Genomic DNA, 19,486 nt, shown 5'->3' with positions numbered 1-19,486 from the left:
AAACTTCATCATGTAAGGAAGGGCAGAGAGGGCAGTAAAGATAACACCTATATCCACAATGGCTCTCTTTGTTCAGTTAGTCACTGTTTGCGTTCCCACTCAGTATTTCTGTCCGAGGTCATGTGTGTTCTTGTTACTAGGTAACAGAAGTTGGACCGTCTGTAACGCTGCACTGAAAGCCTCCAGGGCAAAGATGAGTCAACCATCTGGGTGTGTTTTGCTGAAAAAAACCTCTTCAGGCGAAACCCCCGGGTCATTAATTCTACACAGTTGAATGGTTCTGTTCTTCATGTGGTTGTTTTTCTTTAAACTCTGGGAGATTTAACTTTCCACACGGCTCTGAGAGTGAATCCGAAGGCTTTGCACAGCCCGTCTGTAAACCATTGTTCGCCCTTTCCTTTCCTGTTACATAACACAGATTTCCTCAACCCCACCTCCCACCTCCCACAATGTAATGAGGTTGCCATGATAACTATAGGCGCACTTTTTTCCCACAAAAAAAAGAAAATGCAGTAGAAACACGAAACCACACAACTTGAATTTGCCAGCAGTTTTATTTTTAAGACATTTCATATACACATAAACACACACATCAGGTCCTCGCATCTGACAGTCTCATTTTTAAGTACAGTTTCAGTCATGTAACAGCTTTTGTTGGTCAAAATGTGGTGTGTGTGTCTATGTGTGTATGTCTGAGAACAGCTTGTTCTGCTGGTTGGGCCTCCTAGCTGGAAGAACGCACGGTGGTGGTTGTGACTGTGGTCTTACCCCCTGTAAGACATAAAGGCATTAAATCACAATGGCCATCCTTCAAGCCTTTATTGAAGTGACTTTACTGTTGTTGTGTAATATCTTGTTAAAACAGATGTCCCTTACCTGAGCCAATGGGTCTAGAATGGGAGAAATAGGAGACAAAAATAGTTAAAAGTGAGGTGGACGTGTGTGTTTTGGTGTTTGAAATCCTTACTCCTGTATCTTGTGCCTACCTGGACTCCTCTGTTTCAAGCAGATTCCTGTAGGTTGCGATCTCATGCTCCAGCCTGGTCTTGACATCCAGTAGCATCTTGTAGTCGTGCCCCTGCTGCTCGATGCTAGCTCGCACATTGGCTACATCGGCCTCTAGCATGTTGATGGTGTTCTGGAAGCCGCTGAGCATGGCGCTGTAACGAGCCTCCGTCTCTGCCAGTGTGTTTTCCAAAGCCCCTTTCTGTGAACGGAGGGCAGGGATGGGCACACATGGGCGAGAACATGAGGTCTGTTGGTCATTGTCCAATCTGCTACAGTTCATCTTTTGTCAGCGCTGTGACAATTTAAAACTACAGCCAACAATGACATTCAATGCTTTATGTGTCAGATATGAATGGGGTGATTTGGGTGGAGATCTCTATGATTTCTATGAGGAATTAGTTGTGCATGTGAGCATATGATTTTGTGTGCGCAAGTGTATTAACAGGAACACGCCTGCTGTTTTTGCAGGGAGTGTCTCATGATTTACTCCAGCTGGACAGATAATCTATTAGAGTCCAGCTTCTAGGTCGTCCAGTTCATTCCTTCAGCTTTCTTTAAGGTTCTTTTAAGTCTCCCAGAATTTGAGCAGATGCCTGTGAAATGCTTTTCTTTCTTTTTTTCCAACAGGTCATTCCCTTCTCTCCCCACCGCTCGAACTATGCATGTCTCTCTTTCCCTTCATTCTTTCAGTACCCTCCCTTCTGCTCTATCGTCCTTTAACCATGATTGTTTTTCATACTCCCTGACAAGACAGCCATCCTGGAATTTTGTTCATATAAGGGAAGATCAGTGGGATGTGAGCAGATGTTTTGTTTCTCACCATGCTGAGCTGAGACTGTAGCTCAATCTCCAGACCCTGCAGTGTGCGCCGTAGATCATTGATCTCTGTCTTGGACGTCTGGATGGACTCCGTGCTAATGGCCACCTCTTTGTTCAGAATTGCCGACTAGGAACAAAAACAGTTGTTTGCTGATTACTCGTCTGAGTTTCACAGAAGATTTTGTCTAATTATAGTTTAGCAAACTTTATGATTTTCAACACGTGTGTTTGTTCTTTCCACCTTGTCATTAAACCAGACCTCCTGGTCCCGGCGATGTCTGTCAGTGATAGTTTCGTACTGGGCGCGGATTTCTTCAAGGACTTTGTTTAGGTCTTGCTGGGGAGCAGCATCCACCTCCACATTGATTGTGCCAGTCAGCTGAGCCCGCATTGCTGCCAGCTCCTACACAACCAAGAATAAAAAGAACATCATTAGGACTTACTCTGGGTTTCACTCAGTAGCACAAGTCTGAACCAGGCGAAAGGATGTCCTTCAGTCACCTCTGCATGATTCTTTTTCAGGTAGGCCAGTTCGTCTTGCAGGCTCTCAATCTGCATCTCCAGATCAGCCTTAGTCAAGGTTGTCTGGTCCAACAGGCGGCGTAGGTTGGCGATGTCGGCCTCAACTGACTGGCGCATCATCAGCTCATGGTCAAATCTAATTGGATAGTTGAGAGCGTAAACGTGAGACAGGTGTAACTCTTCTTTTTTGATATTAACAAGTTGAAGAGAAGTCCATGGAAAGATTAAGATTCACGCTTACTTGGTCTTGAAGTCATCTGCAGCCAGTTTGGAGTTGTCAATCTGGAGCAGGATGTTGGCATTGCCAATGGTGGCAGCAGCAATCTGTAGAGAAGATTCAAAAGTTGAATAGTTAGTGGCAATATTACAAATTGGCTTTGTTCACTATAAAAAACTATTTCAATGAACCACCCATGAGCTTCTCATTTGCATCAGAAGATGCATTTTTTGAAGTAATTAAAAAGTACACTCGATAACACGCTTGAGAACATATATTAAACTACAGTATATCAGTCACCCACTTAAAGACCAAGCAGCCGAGAGCACAAAGGGTCATGCACAATCTAGTTTGGTCTAAAACTTAAGAGACCTTCCCTTGGTAATCATTAACAACAGAGCAAATATTTGACTTGTCTGGTGTTCAGCTGTTGATTCTTTCAAACACTCTACCTTGTCCTTCAGGTCATTGATAATGGCCCAGTAGTTGCTGTAGTCCCTCTCTGCTGCAGGGCCCTTCTTCTCATAGTACTCTCTGATCTGGACCTCCAGCTTGGCGTTGGCCGCCTCCAGAGAGCGGACCTTTTCCAGGTAGGAGGCCAGACGATCATTCAGGTTCTGCATGGTGGCCTTCTCATTCAGGTGCACGTTGCTCTGGTCAACGGCGCTGGATAGGTCAAACCCACCTGAGCCGTACCCCATGCCGCCTCCGAAGCCTGAGGACACCGTGCGTACACTACTGGATGAGATGCGGGGGCCTCTTAAGTTGAATCCTGACAAGCTGTGAGCCTTTTGAGGAGGAGCACTTGATGTGTAGCTTCGGCTCTGCCTGACGATGGAGGGACCACTGACCATGCTGTAACTGTAACTCATCTTGGCTGAATATTTGATCTTCCAGAGAGGACGCGAGGAGAGAGGACTGTTATACAGCTGTAGACTGTAGGAGGACTGCAGAGTTTGACCGAGGGAGGCATACTCTTGATATAGTCCTGGACCTGGGGCGGGCCCGGCTAGTAGGAGGGAGGAGGAGATGGAAAGAGGGAGTTTTCCTTTACTCGTCAGCTACTGACTTGGTAGAATCTCCAGGTTTTTTTCCTTTAAGGACTGGGGTTCAGTTTCTTTCCACCCCTGTGAGGAAACTGTTTTGGAATGTGTGTGTGTGTGTGTGTGTGTGTGTGTGTGTGTGTGTGTGTGTGTGTGTGTGTGTGTGTGTGTGTGTGTGTGTGTGTGTGTGTGTGTGTGTGTGTGTGTGTGTGTGTGTGTGTGTGTGTGTGTGTGTGTTAGGGGTCCCTCTGTATGGGCATACAGTCATTCTCACTGTGTTTGCAAACATGTATGTAAAGTTTGCCTGGATGATTGTTGTGCGTTTTAATAAATGCCCAAAGTCCAGTCTCAGCCGCATCTGGTTTGCCAATACAAACAATAGGTGTGGACTTATAGTTTTATCTTCCCACATAAGTCAATATCTAGTTAAGAGTAATTTTTTTTCCATCCGTATCCTTTTGTTACCTGTCAGCCTTGTTGATTAGATCAAATTGAAGTGGAGTTAATCTAATGAAATGCTACAGATCAGTCCTATTAGATATCTTAAATACATACGAACGCATTGTTTGCAAACTAATTGTCGTGTAGTTTCACGCATTTGGGGCAGATTGCTGTAAATATGTGAGCATTATGGCTTTCCAACAGTCATTCCAAAAAAGGGTTAAAATGATGGAAAACAATTAAATGCTTCTGTTGACATAATTAATTGATGATTTTAGGAACACTTTATTGCAGCCATCCAGACAAAATTTAAAAAATTACAATTAGTCAGAAATGATAAAGTTCCTGTTGAATGACATAAAAACCCATTTAGGGGAATTTAACAGGCCCCATTGTTCATCATATCACGGACAACATACCCACCCACCCCGCTCAGTTTTACATCCTGTGTGTGTGTGTGTGTGTGTGTGTGTGTGTGTGTGTGTGTATGTGTGTGTGTGTGTGTGTGTGTGTGACAGAAACGGAGACGTTCTTATCTCAGTGTTGGACGCCAGCCAGTTTCCATGTTCTTGTAGCACAACATCTGGTGTCAACTGGGGGGGGGGGGGGCACATGGGGGTCACCTTTCAGTCAGAGGGATACATGAATTCTTCTTCTATGCCTACTATGTCTTCACATGACATAATGTACTAGAAAAAAATAGGGACCTCAATGACAGATCAAAGGACTATTTCTGGAGTAAGTTATAAAGGGTAGATGAAAACCCGGTTTACATCTAAACTATGAACCAGAGGCACATTTTTAAACTTTCCTGTGCCTTAATATGGTCTGATTTAATATGACTTGAGTTCATCACTTGAAAGTGTTTTGAGTAGTAGCCAACTTTAGATGCGTGAGGAGACTTTCAACCCAGTGCTTGAATATTTGAAGCCAGAGTCAGAGGAGGAGCAAAGCAAGCGGCAGTGGGGGCAGCTGATCCATGAGCATGTTGGCCGGTCTGTGAGATGATGCAACCTTATCACTCTGACCACACTTGCTGTCAGCTGTACAAAGTACGACTTGGTGAGATTTTATTCTAAACAATACATTCCAATGAAAAGTGATGATGAAGTACTGATGAAGACGAAGACATTTGCTGTGTCAGCCTTTCAATATGACTCTGAGCTCTGTGTCCAGTTCTATCTGAACAAAGGTGAATGAGCTGCTATGATGGTCTCAGGACCCATATTTAAAAATAGTGACCAAAAAAACAACTCTTCCAAACTGAAACCTTGAGAATAATCTAAAAACAGCAACAACACATATAGCCTCCAACTCAGGGCTCAGTGGGGAGGGGAAAAATGCACAAAATAGTGGGAGGTGCTGCTGGGAATTTATTCTCATGTGAGCAGAAAGGTGCAAGGATTCTGGAGTCTTGTGCAACACCAGAAGTATTCTTATCTTGAAGTGGAATCGATGCTGATCTCTGCAGAAGCTCAGAAAAGGCTGCATATACCTCTTGGTTTGTTGCCTGTCAACAGGATAAAAACTACTGCATAAAGCAGTAGGACTTGATCCTTTTTTTGCTTCCTTATCGATTTCAGATGATTCTGCCTTTGAAAACTGTCTGTCTCTCAGGAATGAAATGATGAAAATGTTTAGGTGTATTTCACCAGTCTGTATCTACATGTGGACAATTTGGTTCAGATCTAAATTGATATCTGGATTCACTTTTTTTGAGCAATTGGCAACATAGCTAGCAACCTTACATTATGGTTACAGAGCTATCATTTTGATGCAGCTCAGTAGGATTGATAAAAATTCACTAAATCACTGTCACCTTTATCCAATAGTTACTTCAAAGCTTCCCTTCCAACTGTATAAATATTGTAAAGTTTTATTCATTATGTGTAATGAGTTCCAACCCGTCCCACACCCTTCAGATTCCACTGCAGTGTGACAGATGTGATCACGATGGAAGGATCACACATTCCCATTAGGTTGCTCCACAATTTTTTGGACAGATTTTTTTTATGTAGCATGAATCATAAACATAAAAACACAGAACATAAAAACATCCAGTCATTAGTAACATCTATACTTCATGCCGCGCTTTTTTCTCTGCTATGAAGAACAGGACGATTGTTTCCACTGAAGGCTAAACAATAGCCGACATGAAGGGAAGTTCACTGCTGCTTTTTTTCCTCCCCGACATGCCATTTAAAAATTGCTACAACTTCAAAGCAGCTTCAAAATATCGGCAATTTGTTTGCTGCATAGCAACAGGTAAAGAACAAATGTTGCTGCTCAAAGCTTGGTCTCATTTATTGTCTTGAGATCTGGCTGGTTTAGATTCCTGCACCTGAACATGGACAAATTCCATGTCAAAGCTGTCAGTTTCAACGTACGGTGGGAGTAACAGTTGTGTGACGTTCCCACATTAAGTTCTATATATACATATACTATACATCATGTCATGCTATGTTTCTTTTGCCACTTCACTCTCAGAAGAACAAATGCTCTTTTTAGCCACACTAACAGCACAACTTTGACGACAACAATGTAAAAAATATGAATTGTAAAATTGTATCGATTTTCATTAAAAACATGCAAAACTATTGGCATTCCCATCAGTCTCAGCAGTTGTCATCTTTGTTTAAACCTGTAAATTTTAGCATGCTAACAAATCAAGCCAACTGTATGTCTCAAGCCATACACCTTGGATAATAGAGCATGTTGTGTATATTTACACATGCAGTACGTGTGGTTCTCTACTTTAACCATCTGGGTACTCGTAGTATTCCTACTCATATTTTGACAATCTTAATAGTGAATGCACTAGTAAATGCATTAAACATGGGAATGGATGATTTAAGACATGAGACGATTAATACAACAAATGTTACATCAACCAAAAACCAATATGTTTGCATCGCTGCTGTGAACATCAAATGTGCTGATTTAAAATAATGTTATATCGATAAAAGCAAGAAAGTCAGAATTTTGAAGATAATGTCAGACTTGTGAGGTTTCAATCAGAATCAATTCAGATTACGGAGAAGACAAGGATAAAGTTATAATTCTGACATTATTCTCAGAAATCTGACATTATTGTCATAAGGATAACATCAGAGTTCTGGCTTTAAATTTAAAATCAGTATTCTTAAGTAAAAAAAATCTTCTTTTGTGTATGCTGGATATAATGATACAGTTAAAAAGTCAAAGGAACAATGGACATGGTTTAATTTTGATTTCTTTCTTTTTTTGCCACAAAAAGTATTTATCAGAGCTAAATGAAAAGCCAGTTTCATCACATTTTGAAAAAGAAGCTGAACAGCTAACCAGGACAAACCTCTGACATGTTTGTCAGGTACCTTTACAGAGGGTGTGTCTCCATGAGTGTTTGATAGCAAGCTTTGGATCACTTCCAAACCTGTATGAGTTTTTGTGAAAGACCATATCAGCCCTGTTCAGCAAGATAATCAATTCATTTTTACAAAATAACCAAACATTCAAAGTATTTTGAGGCATCTTTTGGAATGTCCTGCCTAAAGACCATCAGATGGAATGGTGCACAGTTAGAGGGGCTCTGAGTAGAGATATGAATTACAGATGTGGGCCTCGCTAGAGCAACAAGGTCCTGGGAGGCTCCTTTCCACATATCACACCCCTCCACAGACATTATCTCACCCTGCACAATGAGGTGTGTGTGTGTGTGTGTGTGTGTGTGTGTGTGTGTGTGTGTGTGTGTGTGTGTGTGTGTGTGTGTGTGTGTGTGTGTGTGTGTGTGTGTGTGTGTGTGTGTGTGTGTGCGTGCATTGGTGTGTTCCTTCACCTCCACACAATACATTTAATTAAGGAAACTATATAAAAAAATAATGATAAAAGGTATTCAAGGAAACTTTTATCACTTTTGTCATTATCACTTGTATCGCTTTTATAACTTTTATCACTTTTATCAAAGAACATTAAAATACATGGCGGTTTTCACCCTACCTTATCCATGTGCTACAGATAATTGCTTTTAACACATAGAAAAATTATTTTGGAAATATCTGCAAAATGTAGAGGGAGAACATTTTTTGTACAATGGGTTTCCAGCCACACCCATCCCATACAGTGTTCTCCTTGAGGTGAGATGATCAGCCAAAGTCTGCCATCTAGTGACAACCACACACTGTAAGGAGGAAGTACAAATTCTGAACTGGGCACCAGTGACTATTCGAGCCGCACCCAAGTCAAGTTACAGTGTGTTAATGCAAGACGTGAAACAGCCGCTTTAACAGACTTTAATTCCTGGACAGGCGCAGTGGGGCCAAAAGACTTTTACCCCTGCCCTAGTGAAACTTATTACCACCATTTAGGATATTGAACTTCTCTAATATAATCTCTTTATGGAAAAGTAGAGTAGTATTAGTAGAATAGAAGAACTTTATTTATCCCTTAAGGAGGTTCTGTCAGGGAAATTGACATCTCCATCTTACTACACACAGCACAGTGACTACACAAAAGTATCCCGAAAGAAGTACCAACACCTAGAAAGAATAAGAATAACACACCATGAAATACAAAAATAAAAAGGTATACATAGGCATAGGAGTTAAAGTTTTTCTAGTGTTTGCAGTGCAACACACACATTAATGCAGCAGTGACAGTCATCCAGAAACATGAGATTTAAGGCTGACACAGGTAGGTGAAGAACATTTTAATTGTAACCCTTACATAATAATGTTGTGTCATTGATACAAAATGACCTGAATATTGCTTCCATCACTGGCTGTCAGTAGGTTAAAGCAGCGGTCCCCAACCACTGAGTCGCGACCTGGTACCGAGCACGGGCCATTAGACAAAGGGTAGCACAGAATGTTTTAATTTTCTTCTTTTTTTGTAGATTATCAGTCTAAAGATTTTTTACTTTGAAAAGTGATTCCACACAGACGAATACATGCGTCTATCCCGCTTGACAGGTCTCGGTCATGTGACAGGTTACCAGCCATTACTCTTAAATTAAGCGCCCACAACTGCGCCAGTGTTCTGGATTAAAATCAAGGCAGATTATCCTGAGATTGCCCAAAGAGCAGTGGAAACCCTGTTTCCATTTCCAACCTCCTATCTGTGTGAAGCGGAATTTTCCGCAGTGACCAAACTAAACCAAACTACAGAGTAGAAAGTATGTCTGAAACACACTTCAGGTGTCATTGTTTCCTGTTACACCTAGACGGGACCGGCTTGTTGCAGAGAAACAAGCTCAGGGCTCCCATTAATTCTTAATATTATTAGTATTCATTCCATTTTTCGTGGGTGCACATCAGTGCAGACAACTATGCTGTCTTTGAATTACAGAGAAGGGCCAATAAACAAAGGGATGAAATGCAGTTGGTCTTGTTCTCCTACTCAGCAGCCTGATCCGAGCCCCCAGCCGTCTTTTCCGGTGAATTAGGGGTGGGCCACAATGTTCTCTCTCGAATGGCTCGAATGTTGGAATGCTTTCCAGGTTACTTTTGAGCTGTTTTCCTTTACCTCACATATTCACCATAAAATATTAATTTATAGCTCAGAAACTGTGTGTGATGGGACACATGACTCAATGCTGTTCGCTAAGTGCATTTTCCCCATAACTGCTGAACCAGAAGATGCTAGGACATTGAGTCAACAGCTCCATGCACATACTAGTAATATTGAGTAGGTCTTTGTCTTGCAAAGAAAGAGAATTACATGAGTACGTTTTAGTATATTATTAATTTAGGTGTATTAGAAGACATGGACATGTTCAATGTGTTTTTTCAAAAAATACAACCCATGAATTTCAGAATGAGTTCTTCCATTAAGACCTGTACAGTTTATCCCTATCACATTGAGTGTAACGTGTCCTCATGGTGTTCTTTGTCAGATAATGTTTGTGTGCTTGAAACCCCTCCAGTAATTAACCAGCGGCAGCAACAAATGTGTATACCTAGAAGCAGTTTTAGTCAAGACATCTGTATTCCATCTGTCACTAGAGGAAATGTTAAGTCCTAAAATCCCGGTGCCTGTCTCGGCCAACAGTTTCCCATAGTTGGGCTACAGAGAGGTGGAACAGCGTGAACACAGAGAGACAAACAATCATTAATGCTCACAGACACACCTGCCATTTTCATGGGGAAATAATAAAACCAAGCAACTTTTGGCCATTTTCATTTTAAATTTCTATGTGTCTGTAGCAATTAACAGTATTGATAATGAATGTTTTTAACTTAATTGAGGTTTCGTGTTTGGTTCAATTTAGTGTCTGGTTGCGTGCTTGTTAGCAGTATTCAGTAAAATGCAATAGATGGTTTTGTTTGTTTCCTGCTTGCTTCCTCCTGTTTCCCGTAATTGGGGCACCAGGAGCGGTATTGCAGTAGCTTTACTGAACTGTTGTCACAAAGAGGGAGCTAAGCCGAGAGGCGAAGCTCTCCATCTCGTCAATCTTTGTTCCTACCCTCTCCTATAGTCATGAGCGATGGGTCATGACCAAAAGAACGATATTGCAGATACAAGCGGCCAAAATGGGCCTTCTCAAGAGGATAGCTGGTGTCCCCCTTAGAGATAAGGTGAGAAACACTGCCATTTTTGAGGGGTCTCAGAGCAGAGGCGCGGCTCCTTCACCTGGAAAGTAGTCAGCTGAGGTGGTTAGGGCATCAGGTATAGATGCCTCCAGGGAGCCTCCCTAGGAAGGTGTTCCTCACGCATCCAGCTGGGGAGCAGACCTTGAGGCAGACCCAGGACCAGGTGGAGGGATGACATCTCAGCACTGGCTTGGGAACGCCTTGGGATCCCCCAGTTAGAGCTGGTGGATGTGGCTGGGGAAAGGGAAGTTTGGCGCTCCCTGTTGAAGCTGCTGCTCCCGCGACCCTCCGGATAAGCGGTTGAAGATGGTTGGATGTCTAAACTTTCTTACATAGGTTGTCTGTAATCACGACTCTGCTGACTCACGGGCGTGAAAAAAAATATACGTGGCTGTTTGAGTTAGAATAAGAATGTCTAATAAAGGAGTGTTACTACACTGTAAAAATCCTCTAATGCAAACATACTATGAATATTAATTATCTTTGAGAAACTGAAGGGACAACAAAGGTGTGGTGCTCGAGTGTTTGTGGGATCTAAAGATCTTCTGTATGAGGGACAGAAAAGGAATTAAGGAAAAAAGTTGTTTTATAAGGTTCTTTGTGAGTTTACTGCAGGATCTGCGAGGCTTTAGACAAGGAAAGTGGAAATTTTGGAACAAATGTGTGGAATTTGAAGTTGTAACATATACTGAAATATAATAATTCTGAAATAAATGGCATTAGTTGATTAAAAACTTCCACTATTTGGGAAGAACCTGTTCTGATGTGAAAATGATGTAAATTACATTTGAAAAGGAGATTTTTCCCAGAGATGTATCGAACATTGAATCCTTTGTGATCAAGAAACTTTTTTCTATTACTGTATTTAAGTTTACAGACACAAAACTACAACTTCAGGGTAATGTATGGAAATTCTTTGGCATCGAGCCTGAATATTTTTACGACCTCATCTGTCACTTGAAATGCTGCTCGTGTCTTATGTTGCGAGCACCACACACAGTCAACACTATGCTTAAAGACATTGAGTGGCATGCAGTCCAACAAGCACATGTTCCATTTTTCAGGCCTCACCCTGCTTGTCAGAGTGAATGATAATCAAAGAAGATAATGACAGAAAGCAGACCGGCAGCATTGTCATGTCATTGAAAGACATTCATAAACAAACAATGACATGCTGATTATTTTCCTCTTGTATGTTTAAATGCTTGCATTTTTAGCAAGTAGTAAAGCAATTTTTGACATTTTTTCTCAATGACTTCAGACTCAAGAAATTACGTATTCAGTTTCTTTGTTTAAATTACAACAGATGGAAGTCAATACCCCCAACTTTGGTGGGAGGGAACCTTTGCGGTTTCAACACAACCTTGAACTTATTCAGTCAGAATTATTCTCTAAAAATGTACACGACATGCTGAAAATGTCTTGCTTGGAGCCACACTTGTAACCTGAGTCCGGTGGGGCCTTTTTTTTGACATTGAAATGCAGAAATCTGTTCACCTTGGGGGATTTACTAGAAATAAGATGCTTTGGACTGTTATTTATAATAGCTATAAAAATAAAAATGGTCATAAGAAACTGATGATCCAACAGAAAGTGTGTCCTGTGTGATGCTGGCAGTGATACATTCAACTATTCATGTGAACAAGAGGTTTATTCTCAGCCGCTCCTGTCTGACATGAAAGATGATAGATTACAGAACATGTTTGCCTAAAATCTGTTGAACTTTGCTCACTTTTAGAGACACCATCCCAAGATGTAAGCACCGGATGTTTCAAACAATCATATACGTGTTGGCCCATATAGACACAGTGTGATGTAATCTGCTTGATTTTCTCTTTCACCTGTTGCTTCTAAAAGAAAATTCATAAAGATTGGACACTGGGAAAACAGTTTACATTTCTTCAAATGATAAAAGGATCTTGTATGAATCCTAATCAACACAAAGTTCATTTTGCCTAGAAACCAGACAAAAATAACCTTCTCCGAAACGTCTTGCCTTCAGCATTTGCCCCCACTTACACAAAGGTGATAATGTCACTGGTATGTGTCAATTTTGTCACTTCTGTGAGTGAGTATTTTACAAGACACCCACACAAAGCAGTTTCTTGTGTTGCAATGCATATTTTACAAATATGTGTTTAGACCTCCAATCCTACAATCAAGGAAGGAGACAGGTAGCTGCAATGAATTCAAAATATGTCCTGTGTGCGGCATGATAAAACGGGAATCACAAGTTAAACCTGAAAAAAATTGGAAACGGAGGCCATCCGCCCACCACCACACCCAAGCTGATGGAGCGATTGCATGTTAGAGTAGGGGGGTAGTCCTTCAACCGCATTCTTTTCCTCCATCAGCCCTTCCCACTTTGCTGTATGTGGAAGCTATATAATCCAGGACACTATATGGTTCTTTCTACTGCAGATCACCTTGAGCAATCCTGCCTGCATCAGACCCAATCTTTACATCATGTCCTTCATCTCCAGAGCCTACGGTCAGAAGACCCTGAGTGTCCATGGTGGAGCAGGCGGTCATGGCACACGCATCTCATCAAACTACAAACCCGCTATTGGAGGCTTCAACCTTGCTGATGGCTTGGATCTTCACGTGGGGGCCAACGAGAAGGCCACCATGCAGAACCTGAATGACCGTCTGGCCAGCTACCTGGACAAGGTGCACACCCTCGAGAAGGAGAACGAGCGCATGGAGAGGCAGATCAGAGAATGGTACCAGTCACAGGTTGTTGTCACCCATGACTACGCCCACTACTTAGCCATCATCGATGATCTGAATGACAAGGTGAGAGAAAGGAGGCAGATACCTGTTTGGTAGTTTTATTCCTTCAGTTGCCTTAGTGAATGAGGGGGTTCCACACTGCATTAAAGATGAGCTCCACTGTACAATCTCTGAATTGTTGGTTTTCTTCCCTTCAGATTCTTATGGCCACCAAACTCAATGCCAAGAAAGTCCTAGATATTGACAACGGTAAACTGGCTGCTGATGATTTCAAACTCAAGTGAGTGCATTCCCAGCATAGCCCTGAACTGATGGCTTCTAAGTCTAACGACTAAGCGACTAAAACCTCTCTGTCTATTCCTCCTTTCAGGCATGACAATGAGCAGGGCATGAGGATGGCTGTGGAAGGAGACATTACTGGACTGAGGAGGGTGCTGGACGATTTGAACATCCAAAGAATGGATCTGGAGAGTCAGTACGAGTCCAAGAAGGACGAACTCATCATGCTAAGGAGGAATCACGAAGAGGTTAGATCAAGCTCACCCTTTTAAAGACATTCAAGCTTAATTGATGGTAGTTTAACGATAACATCTTTGGACACACCTCATTGTATGCATGCCAACACCCACTGTGCATGCACATGAACTGAAAGCATGTTAACAAAGCGATGACTAACCAAACATTGCTTATTCACATCCATCTTTTCTGCAGCAGCGAGCGAATCGCATCGGCTATTGACTGTACGACTAAGTTGTCACCATACATCAAAACTCTATTGTGCTTGAAAGGACTCAAATTGCTTTCCATGACCTTTGACTTTCCTTTTGATACCACTGAGGAAATTCTGTGCTTTGTAAATGTTTCCATGCATCTCTTCTGTTTGTACATTTACATGTATTCTCCTCTCCCTCTCTTAAGTTACTGCTCCACATAGTTTCCAGTAAAGAGCAAGAAGCAAACAGTACAAAATTTGACTGAAAAATTAAAAATTGATTTGTTATGTAAAGGTGTTTGATAGAAGGTTTGCTTTCTGGCCCTTCTAGGAATTGGCTCTGTTTAGGAGTCAGATGGGCGGCCAGGTAAATGTGGCTGTGGATGCTTCACCTTCTCCAGACTTGAGCCAGGTCATGTCAGAAATCAGACAACACTATGAGAACTTGATCAGCAAGAACCGCAAAGAACTTGAATCCTGGTACCAGAAGAAGGTGAGAAGTTACAATTGCTCAGAATGCAGCTGCATTCAAACAGTTCATTCACAAGTATTCATCTTGATGGTATGCTGGTTTTAAAATAAGTGTTGATTTTCTGGTCCGTCCAGGTTGCAGGCATCGAGCAGGAAGTGATTGTACAAACAGAGAATTTGAATACATTCAACTCACAGATCAAGGACCTGAAAAGCACTCTCCAAAGGCTTGAGATCGAACTACAGTCCAATCTGAGCATGGTATAACACCCTATACGAAATGTGTTGTAACAAAATGTATCAGTAACACGTTAGATGTTAAAGGAAATAGTTTTGGGAAATATGCTAAAGCACGCAGGACCACAAAGTGCTTGAGATACAGTACACTCACACCAATTGGTCCTGCAATACATTGGACAACTGACACATCCAAAATGAACTAGAACCAACGACACCCCTGAATTCAAAATTTTACCCTAACCTAATTGCATAGGTCAAAGATCAAAGCAAGTGCTCTGACCTATTTTCATTGCTTAAAGCACTAGCTTTGATCTATGGTCTTACTCACATTGGCCTTGTCCCTCGTCTTTCTATCTTATCCGGTTTCTGAGTGAACAAAAGATGAAATTTGACCTTGACCTAGTTTTCTCAAGGTAATCATCTCATTTTCTATCCCTTTGCCGCCCGAGTAATGTCCTTTTTGTTTCATCTTTTTATCTGCGAAGATATTTGATGGACATACAAACAGACAGACAAACTAACACACGAACACTGACAATTACAATACATCACCGCTCTGAAGCGGGATGTAAATAGTGAATGCTTTCTGACATGACAATTTCTTTCACCTACCACAATAGAAACTAGCTCTCGAGGGGACCCTAGCAGAGACCCAGGCACGTTACTCTGCACAGCTATCAAGCCTGCAGAACACGGTCACATCCCGGGAGGCTCAGCTGTCCGAGCTCCTTGATGACATTGCACAGAACAAGCGGGATTATGAGATGTTGCTGGATATTAAGACGAGGTTGGAGCTGGAGATTGCTGAATACAGGAGGCTGCTGGATGGGGAGGACGACAGGTAAGAGCCAGTGACTGGACAGATTATGGCGACATATTTTCATCTTTACTATCCATTAAATGCAAAAATGCCCCCCCCCCAAACAAACATGTTTAGATGAATATTTAAGGATAAATAAGTAAATATCCAAAACTAAAATTGTCTTCTTTCTCTCTCTCTCTCTCTCTCTCTCTCTCTCTCTCTCTCTCTCTCTCTCTCTCTCTCTCTCTCTCTCTCTCTCTCTCTCTCTCTCTCTCTCGCTCTCGCTCTCGCTCTCTCTCTCTCTCTCTCTCTCTCTCTCTCTCTCTCTCATCTTACCAGTTCGAGACAAGGTGAGCATTAAAAAAAAGAATGATTATTTATTATAAATTAAGCTGCGTTTGTAAACTTAATGACGTCTGACTGGCACTTCTTTTGTATTTTTTTCTTTTGTTTTCTTTTTTTATTAGTGGTCAAAAAGGTTATCACTGTGGTCCAGACAGTCGTCGATGGAAGGGTGGTTGAGAGCAGCAAAACTGTGGATGTGGATCAAATCGAGGAATAGATGGGAAGCATTAACATAAATGAATAAAAACCATGCAGTAAAATTAAAATTTCTTTGTGTTTTCATTTAATAACAAACTCAGTGTTTCACATTTTGGTCGTTACCACTGACTGATGAATAATAAATTATTTTGTGCAGTTCAAATCATACTTGATCACCAATAGCTCATCAATCAGTTTATTCACAGAATCTATTTGGAAATACTGAAAAAGGGGTTCTCGTGCTCAAATACCCACACGGAATTATTTCCTATTATTAATTTTTAATGTTATATGTTAATGTTATATGTTTAAAGTTATATCATAGCCTGTTGTTTGTGGCACAATACATGCTTCCATCTAACTTCCTATACATGACTACTAAAACATAACTGAATACCCTGCTGCGTCAGCCTTTTAGTAGGAGACCATTTGTGTTTGTACGTAGTATCAAATCCACACCTGTTTCAGGAAGTGAGTGTCGTTTACCTTGTAAGGGCATTGATTCATTGTGTGTGTGTGTGTGTGTGTGTTTGTGTGTGTGTGTGTGTGTGTGTGTGTGTGTGTGTGTAGGTGTGTGTGTGTGTGTGTGTGTGTGTGTGTGTGTGTGTGTGTGCGTGTGAGTGTGTGTGTGTGTGTGTGTGTGTTTGTGTGTGTGTGTGTGTGTGTGTGTGTGTGTGTGTGTGTGTTGTGTGTGTGTGTGTGTGTGTGAGTGTGTGTGTGTGTGTGTGCGTGTGAGTGTGTGTGTGTGTGTGTGTGTGTGTGTGTGTGTGTGTGTGTGTGTGTGTGTGTGTGTGTGTGTGTGTGTGTGTGTGTGCAAAACAATCAGGACAATGTTGTTTGCAAAATGGCAGAATTTTATTATTTTCATGTAAGTGAAGGACATTCTGGGCTCAATGCTGGACCTGTGGCTCTCATTTGTTTGCCCTTTTTGGTTTATTTCCTTCATGGGGCAGGTCATTAAATGGCGTTGGTAGTTGAGGACACCAGCTTGCCGTCCTGGTGTTCTTCTCTGACCACTATCACCTTGGAAAAGCCACTTCTTGGACTGTGGATGGAGAGCATTACAGTAATCAATATGAAGCTAGTTTTCACAGCTACTTAATATTTTATCAAGAAATGATTTTGTAAGCAAATTACGTGGCCTCTCCCTCCAGCAGCCTCCTGTACTCTGAGATCTCCAGCTCAAGCCGTGTCTTGATATCGAGCAGAAGGCAGTATTCTTGTTGTTGTTTTTCTATGTCACTACGCAGGCACATCAACTGTTCCTCTAATCCTGACACTTGGGCCTGGTAGCCTTGAAGCATCAAACAATACCTATTCTCTGTGTCGCACAAAGTGTCCTCAAGAGATGCTTTCTGGAGTGAGGGGAGGGACAGAAAATACAACAAATGTACATTTTGAACCGAAACATTTGCTCATGGAATTGTATCTGAGCAAAAGGTTAAGAAAAGCAAAGACTTTTTCCCAGATCATTATCATTTACCATGCTAAGCTGGGACTGGAGTTCGATCTCTAGGCTCTGACATCTGCGTCGGATCTCCGAGATTTCAGACTTTGATGATTGGAGACTTTGTGTGCTGACTGCCACCTGCTTGTTCAGCTCCTCTGTCTGCAGTAGATATGGGAGGACATCAGTACCATGTATAAGTGCAAAACAGCAGACTATGACAATTTTTTAGCAAGTAGATGTCATTATTCTCTTTTTGTGGGAGCCTTGCCTGTGTTTGGAACCACAACTCAAGATCCTGTTTGTTCTTTCTAGCGACACCCTCATACTGCTCACGAATCTCTGACATAACAGTGCTCAGGTCTGCTTGTGGTTTTGAGTCAACCTCCACATTGACCTGCCCACCCATCTGACTCTTCAAGGCAGCAAGTTCCTTTTGAATAAGAGAAATTTGTTAAGTGATTGAGACAATAAATGAGATGAAATGTAAATTCACTCATTTGATTGTTTGCAAAGGACCTCTTCGTGGTTCTTCCTGAGGTAGATCAGTTCCTCCCTCAGGCTTTCTATCTGCATTTCCAGGTCCGATCTGGCAAGTGTTAGCTCATCCAACAGTTTCTTTAGACCAGCAATATCTGCCTCCACTGACTGACGCATGCATAGCTCATTCTCATACCTGCATGGTAAGAGGTCAATTATTTGTACATCTTTCATATATTTGGGTGTCTCCCATTGACCAATTATTAGACTTTATCTGTCCCCCTGTTAAACTTACTTGGTTTTGAAGTCATCTGCTGCCAGCTTTGCATTGTCGATGGCCAGATAGATGCCTCCGTTGACACGGGTGGCATCCGCAATCTGTGAGATGGTTCATTGTGTCATTTTACAGAACTACAGGAATCATATATTCAAAATGTCTCAAAATACAAACATGGTTTGAAAAAAGAAGTGTGAGGACTGTGTGTGCGTGGCAGCTCAGGCTGAGCTAAGGCTCCCCTCTATGACAAGTTAGTTTTAATAACACATTCACACATACCTTTCTCTGCAGGTCAGCAATGGTGGCCTGGTAAGCAGAGTAGTCACGGGCAGTGGGAGAGGTCTTACTTTCCAAGAAAAGACGAATCTTGGTTTCCAGCTCAGCATTGGCCTTCTCAAGGCGGCGCACCTTCTCCAGGTAGCTGGCCAGACGGTCATTCAGGTTCTGCATGGTGGCCTTCTCACTGGCCCCGAATTCCAGGCCCTCCATTCCAAAACCACCACCAACACTAGCACCACTTGCATAACTGTAGCTTGCAGTGGAAGCGAGCCTTGGTTTATAGTAACCACCGACGCTTTGAGCATATCGTCTTTGCCCAATGCTTCCACCAATGCTTCCAATACTTCTGGGTTCTTGCATACCATATACAGTTGACATGGCGCTGGTTCTATGAACTGACATGTTGGCTTGCTCTGGAAATCCACCTACCTTGATGAATCAGATGGGGTGAGATGACCTGCTGCTGTCTGTCTTTTTATCCTGTGCGAGGCTGCTGCTGCATTTGTTGTGGGTGGAGGCGGGCAGAAATGAAGGGAGGAGCATCACTAGAAATAGTTGGTCCTTCCTACGCTTCGCAAAGACACGTCAAGTTCGTTTTGTAAACTGATCTGAAGGAGAATGTTGGATTGACTTTTATTCTATTTTGATGTAATTTACTGAACACATTCAACATTCACTGTAACTCATAAACCTTGTTCCTTTGTTAATCTACATTAAGACGTGGCATGATGCAAACCTTTAACTTTTATTTATTGAAACAATATTGTAATATGTAACTGTGCCACACCCAGCGCGGTTGACTTCGGATTAGTTATCCAATGAAATCCATCAAGGCTTCCGTGCTGTCAGCATTACATGAGGTGTCTCTATTGAATCTTTGCCAGGT

General features: G+C 41.9%; 3 protein-coding genes across 3 annotated transcripts; 1 reads left to right on the top strand and 2 right to left on the bottom strand.

Annotated features, from left to right (window-relative positions):
- Positions 1–535: 535 nt before the first annotated feature.
- On the bottom strand, positions 536–3,530 carry krt94 (keratin 94). Its single transcript, XM_068321217.1, has 8 exons — positions 3,019–3,530; positions 2,591–2,673; positions 2,329–2,485; positions 2,069–2,230; positions 1,829–1,954; positions 987–1,207; positions 877–890; positions 536–771 (listed from the first exon to the last, which is right to left on the bottom strand). Exons 1-8 carry the CDS (start codon positions 3,436–3,438, stop codon positions 725–727), a joined length of 1,230 nt encoding a protein of 409 aa, XP_068177318.1. The 5' UTR covers positions 3,439–3,530; the 3' UTR covers positions 536–724.
- Positions 3,531–13,012: 9,482 nt separating this feature from the next.
- On the top strand, positions 13,013–16,169 carry krt98 (keratin 98). The gene is made up of 8 exons (XM_068320892.1): positions 13,013–13,412; positions 13,547–13,629; positions 13,720–13,876; positions 14,393–14,554; positions 14,668–14,793; positions 15,393–15,613; positions 15,914–15,924; positions 16,042–16,169. Exons 1-8 carry the CDS (start codon positions 13,083–13,085, stop codon positions 16,134–16,136), a joined length of 1,185 nt encoding a protein of 394 aa, XP_068176993.1. The 5' UTR covers positions 13,013–13,082; the 3' UTR covers positions 16,137–16,169.
- A 781-nt stretch (positions 16,170–16,950) lies between these two features.
- LOC137599769 (keratin, type I cytoskeletal 13-like) lies at positions 16,951–19,063 on the bottom strand. The gene is made up of 7 exons (XM_068320891.1): positions 18,601–19,063; positions 18,340–18,422; positions 18,084–18,240; positions 17,836–17,997; positions 17,601–17,726; positions 17,255–17,472; positions 16,951–17,162 (listed from the first exon to the last, which is right to left on the bottom strand). The coding sequence occupies exons 1-7, from the start codon at positions 19,000–19,002 to the stop codon at positions 17,075–17,077; spliced, it is 1,236 nt and encodes a 411-aa protein (XP_068176992.1). The 5' UTR covers positions 19,003–19,063; the 3' UTR covers positions 16,951–17,074.
- Between the last annotated feature and the right edge of the window lie 423 nt (positions 19,064–19,486).

Source organism: Antennarius striatus, chromosome 8 (assembly GCF_040054535.1).
Source record: "Antennarius striatus isolate MH-2024 chromosome 8, ASM4005453v1, whole genome shotgun sequence".
NCBI classification, from domain to species: Eukaryota; Metazoa; Chordata; class Actinopteri; order Lophiiformes; family Antennariidae; genus Antennarius; species Antennarius striatus.
Note: the sequence above shows the minus strand (reverse complement) of the source record. Positions and strands in the feature narration are given on the sequence as shown.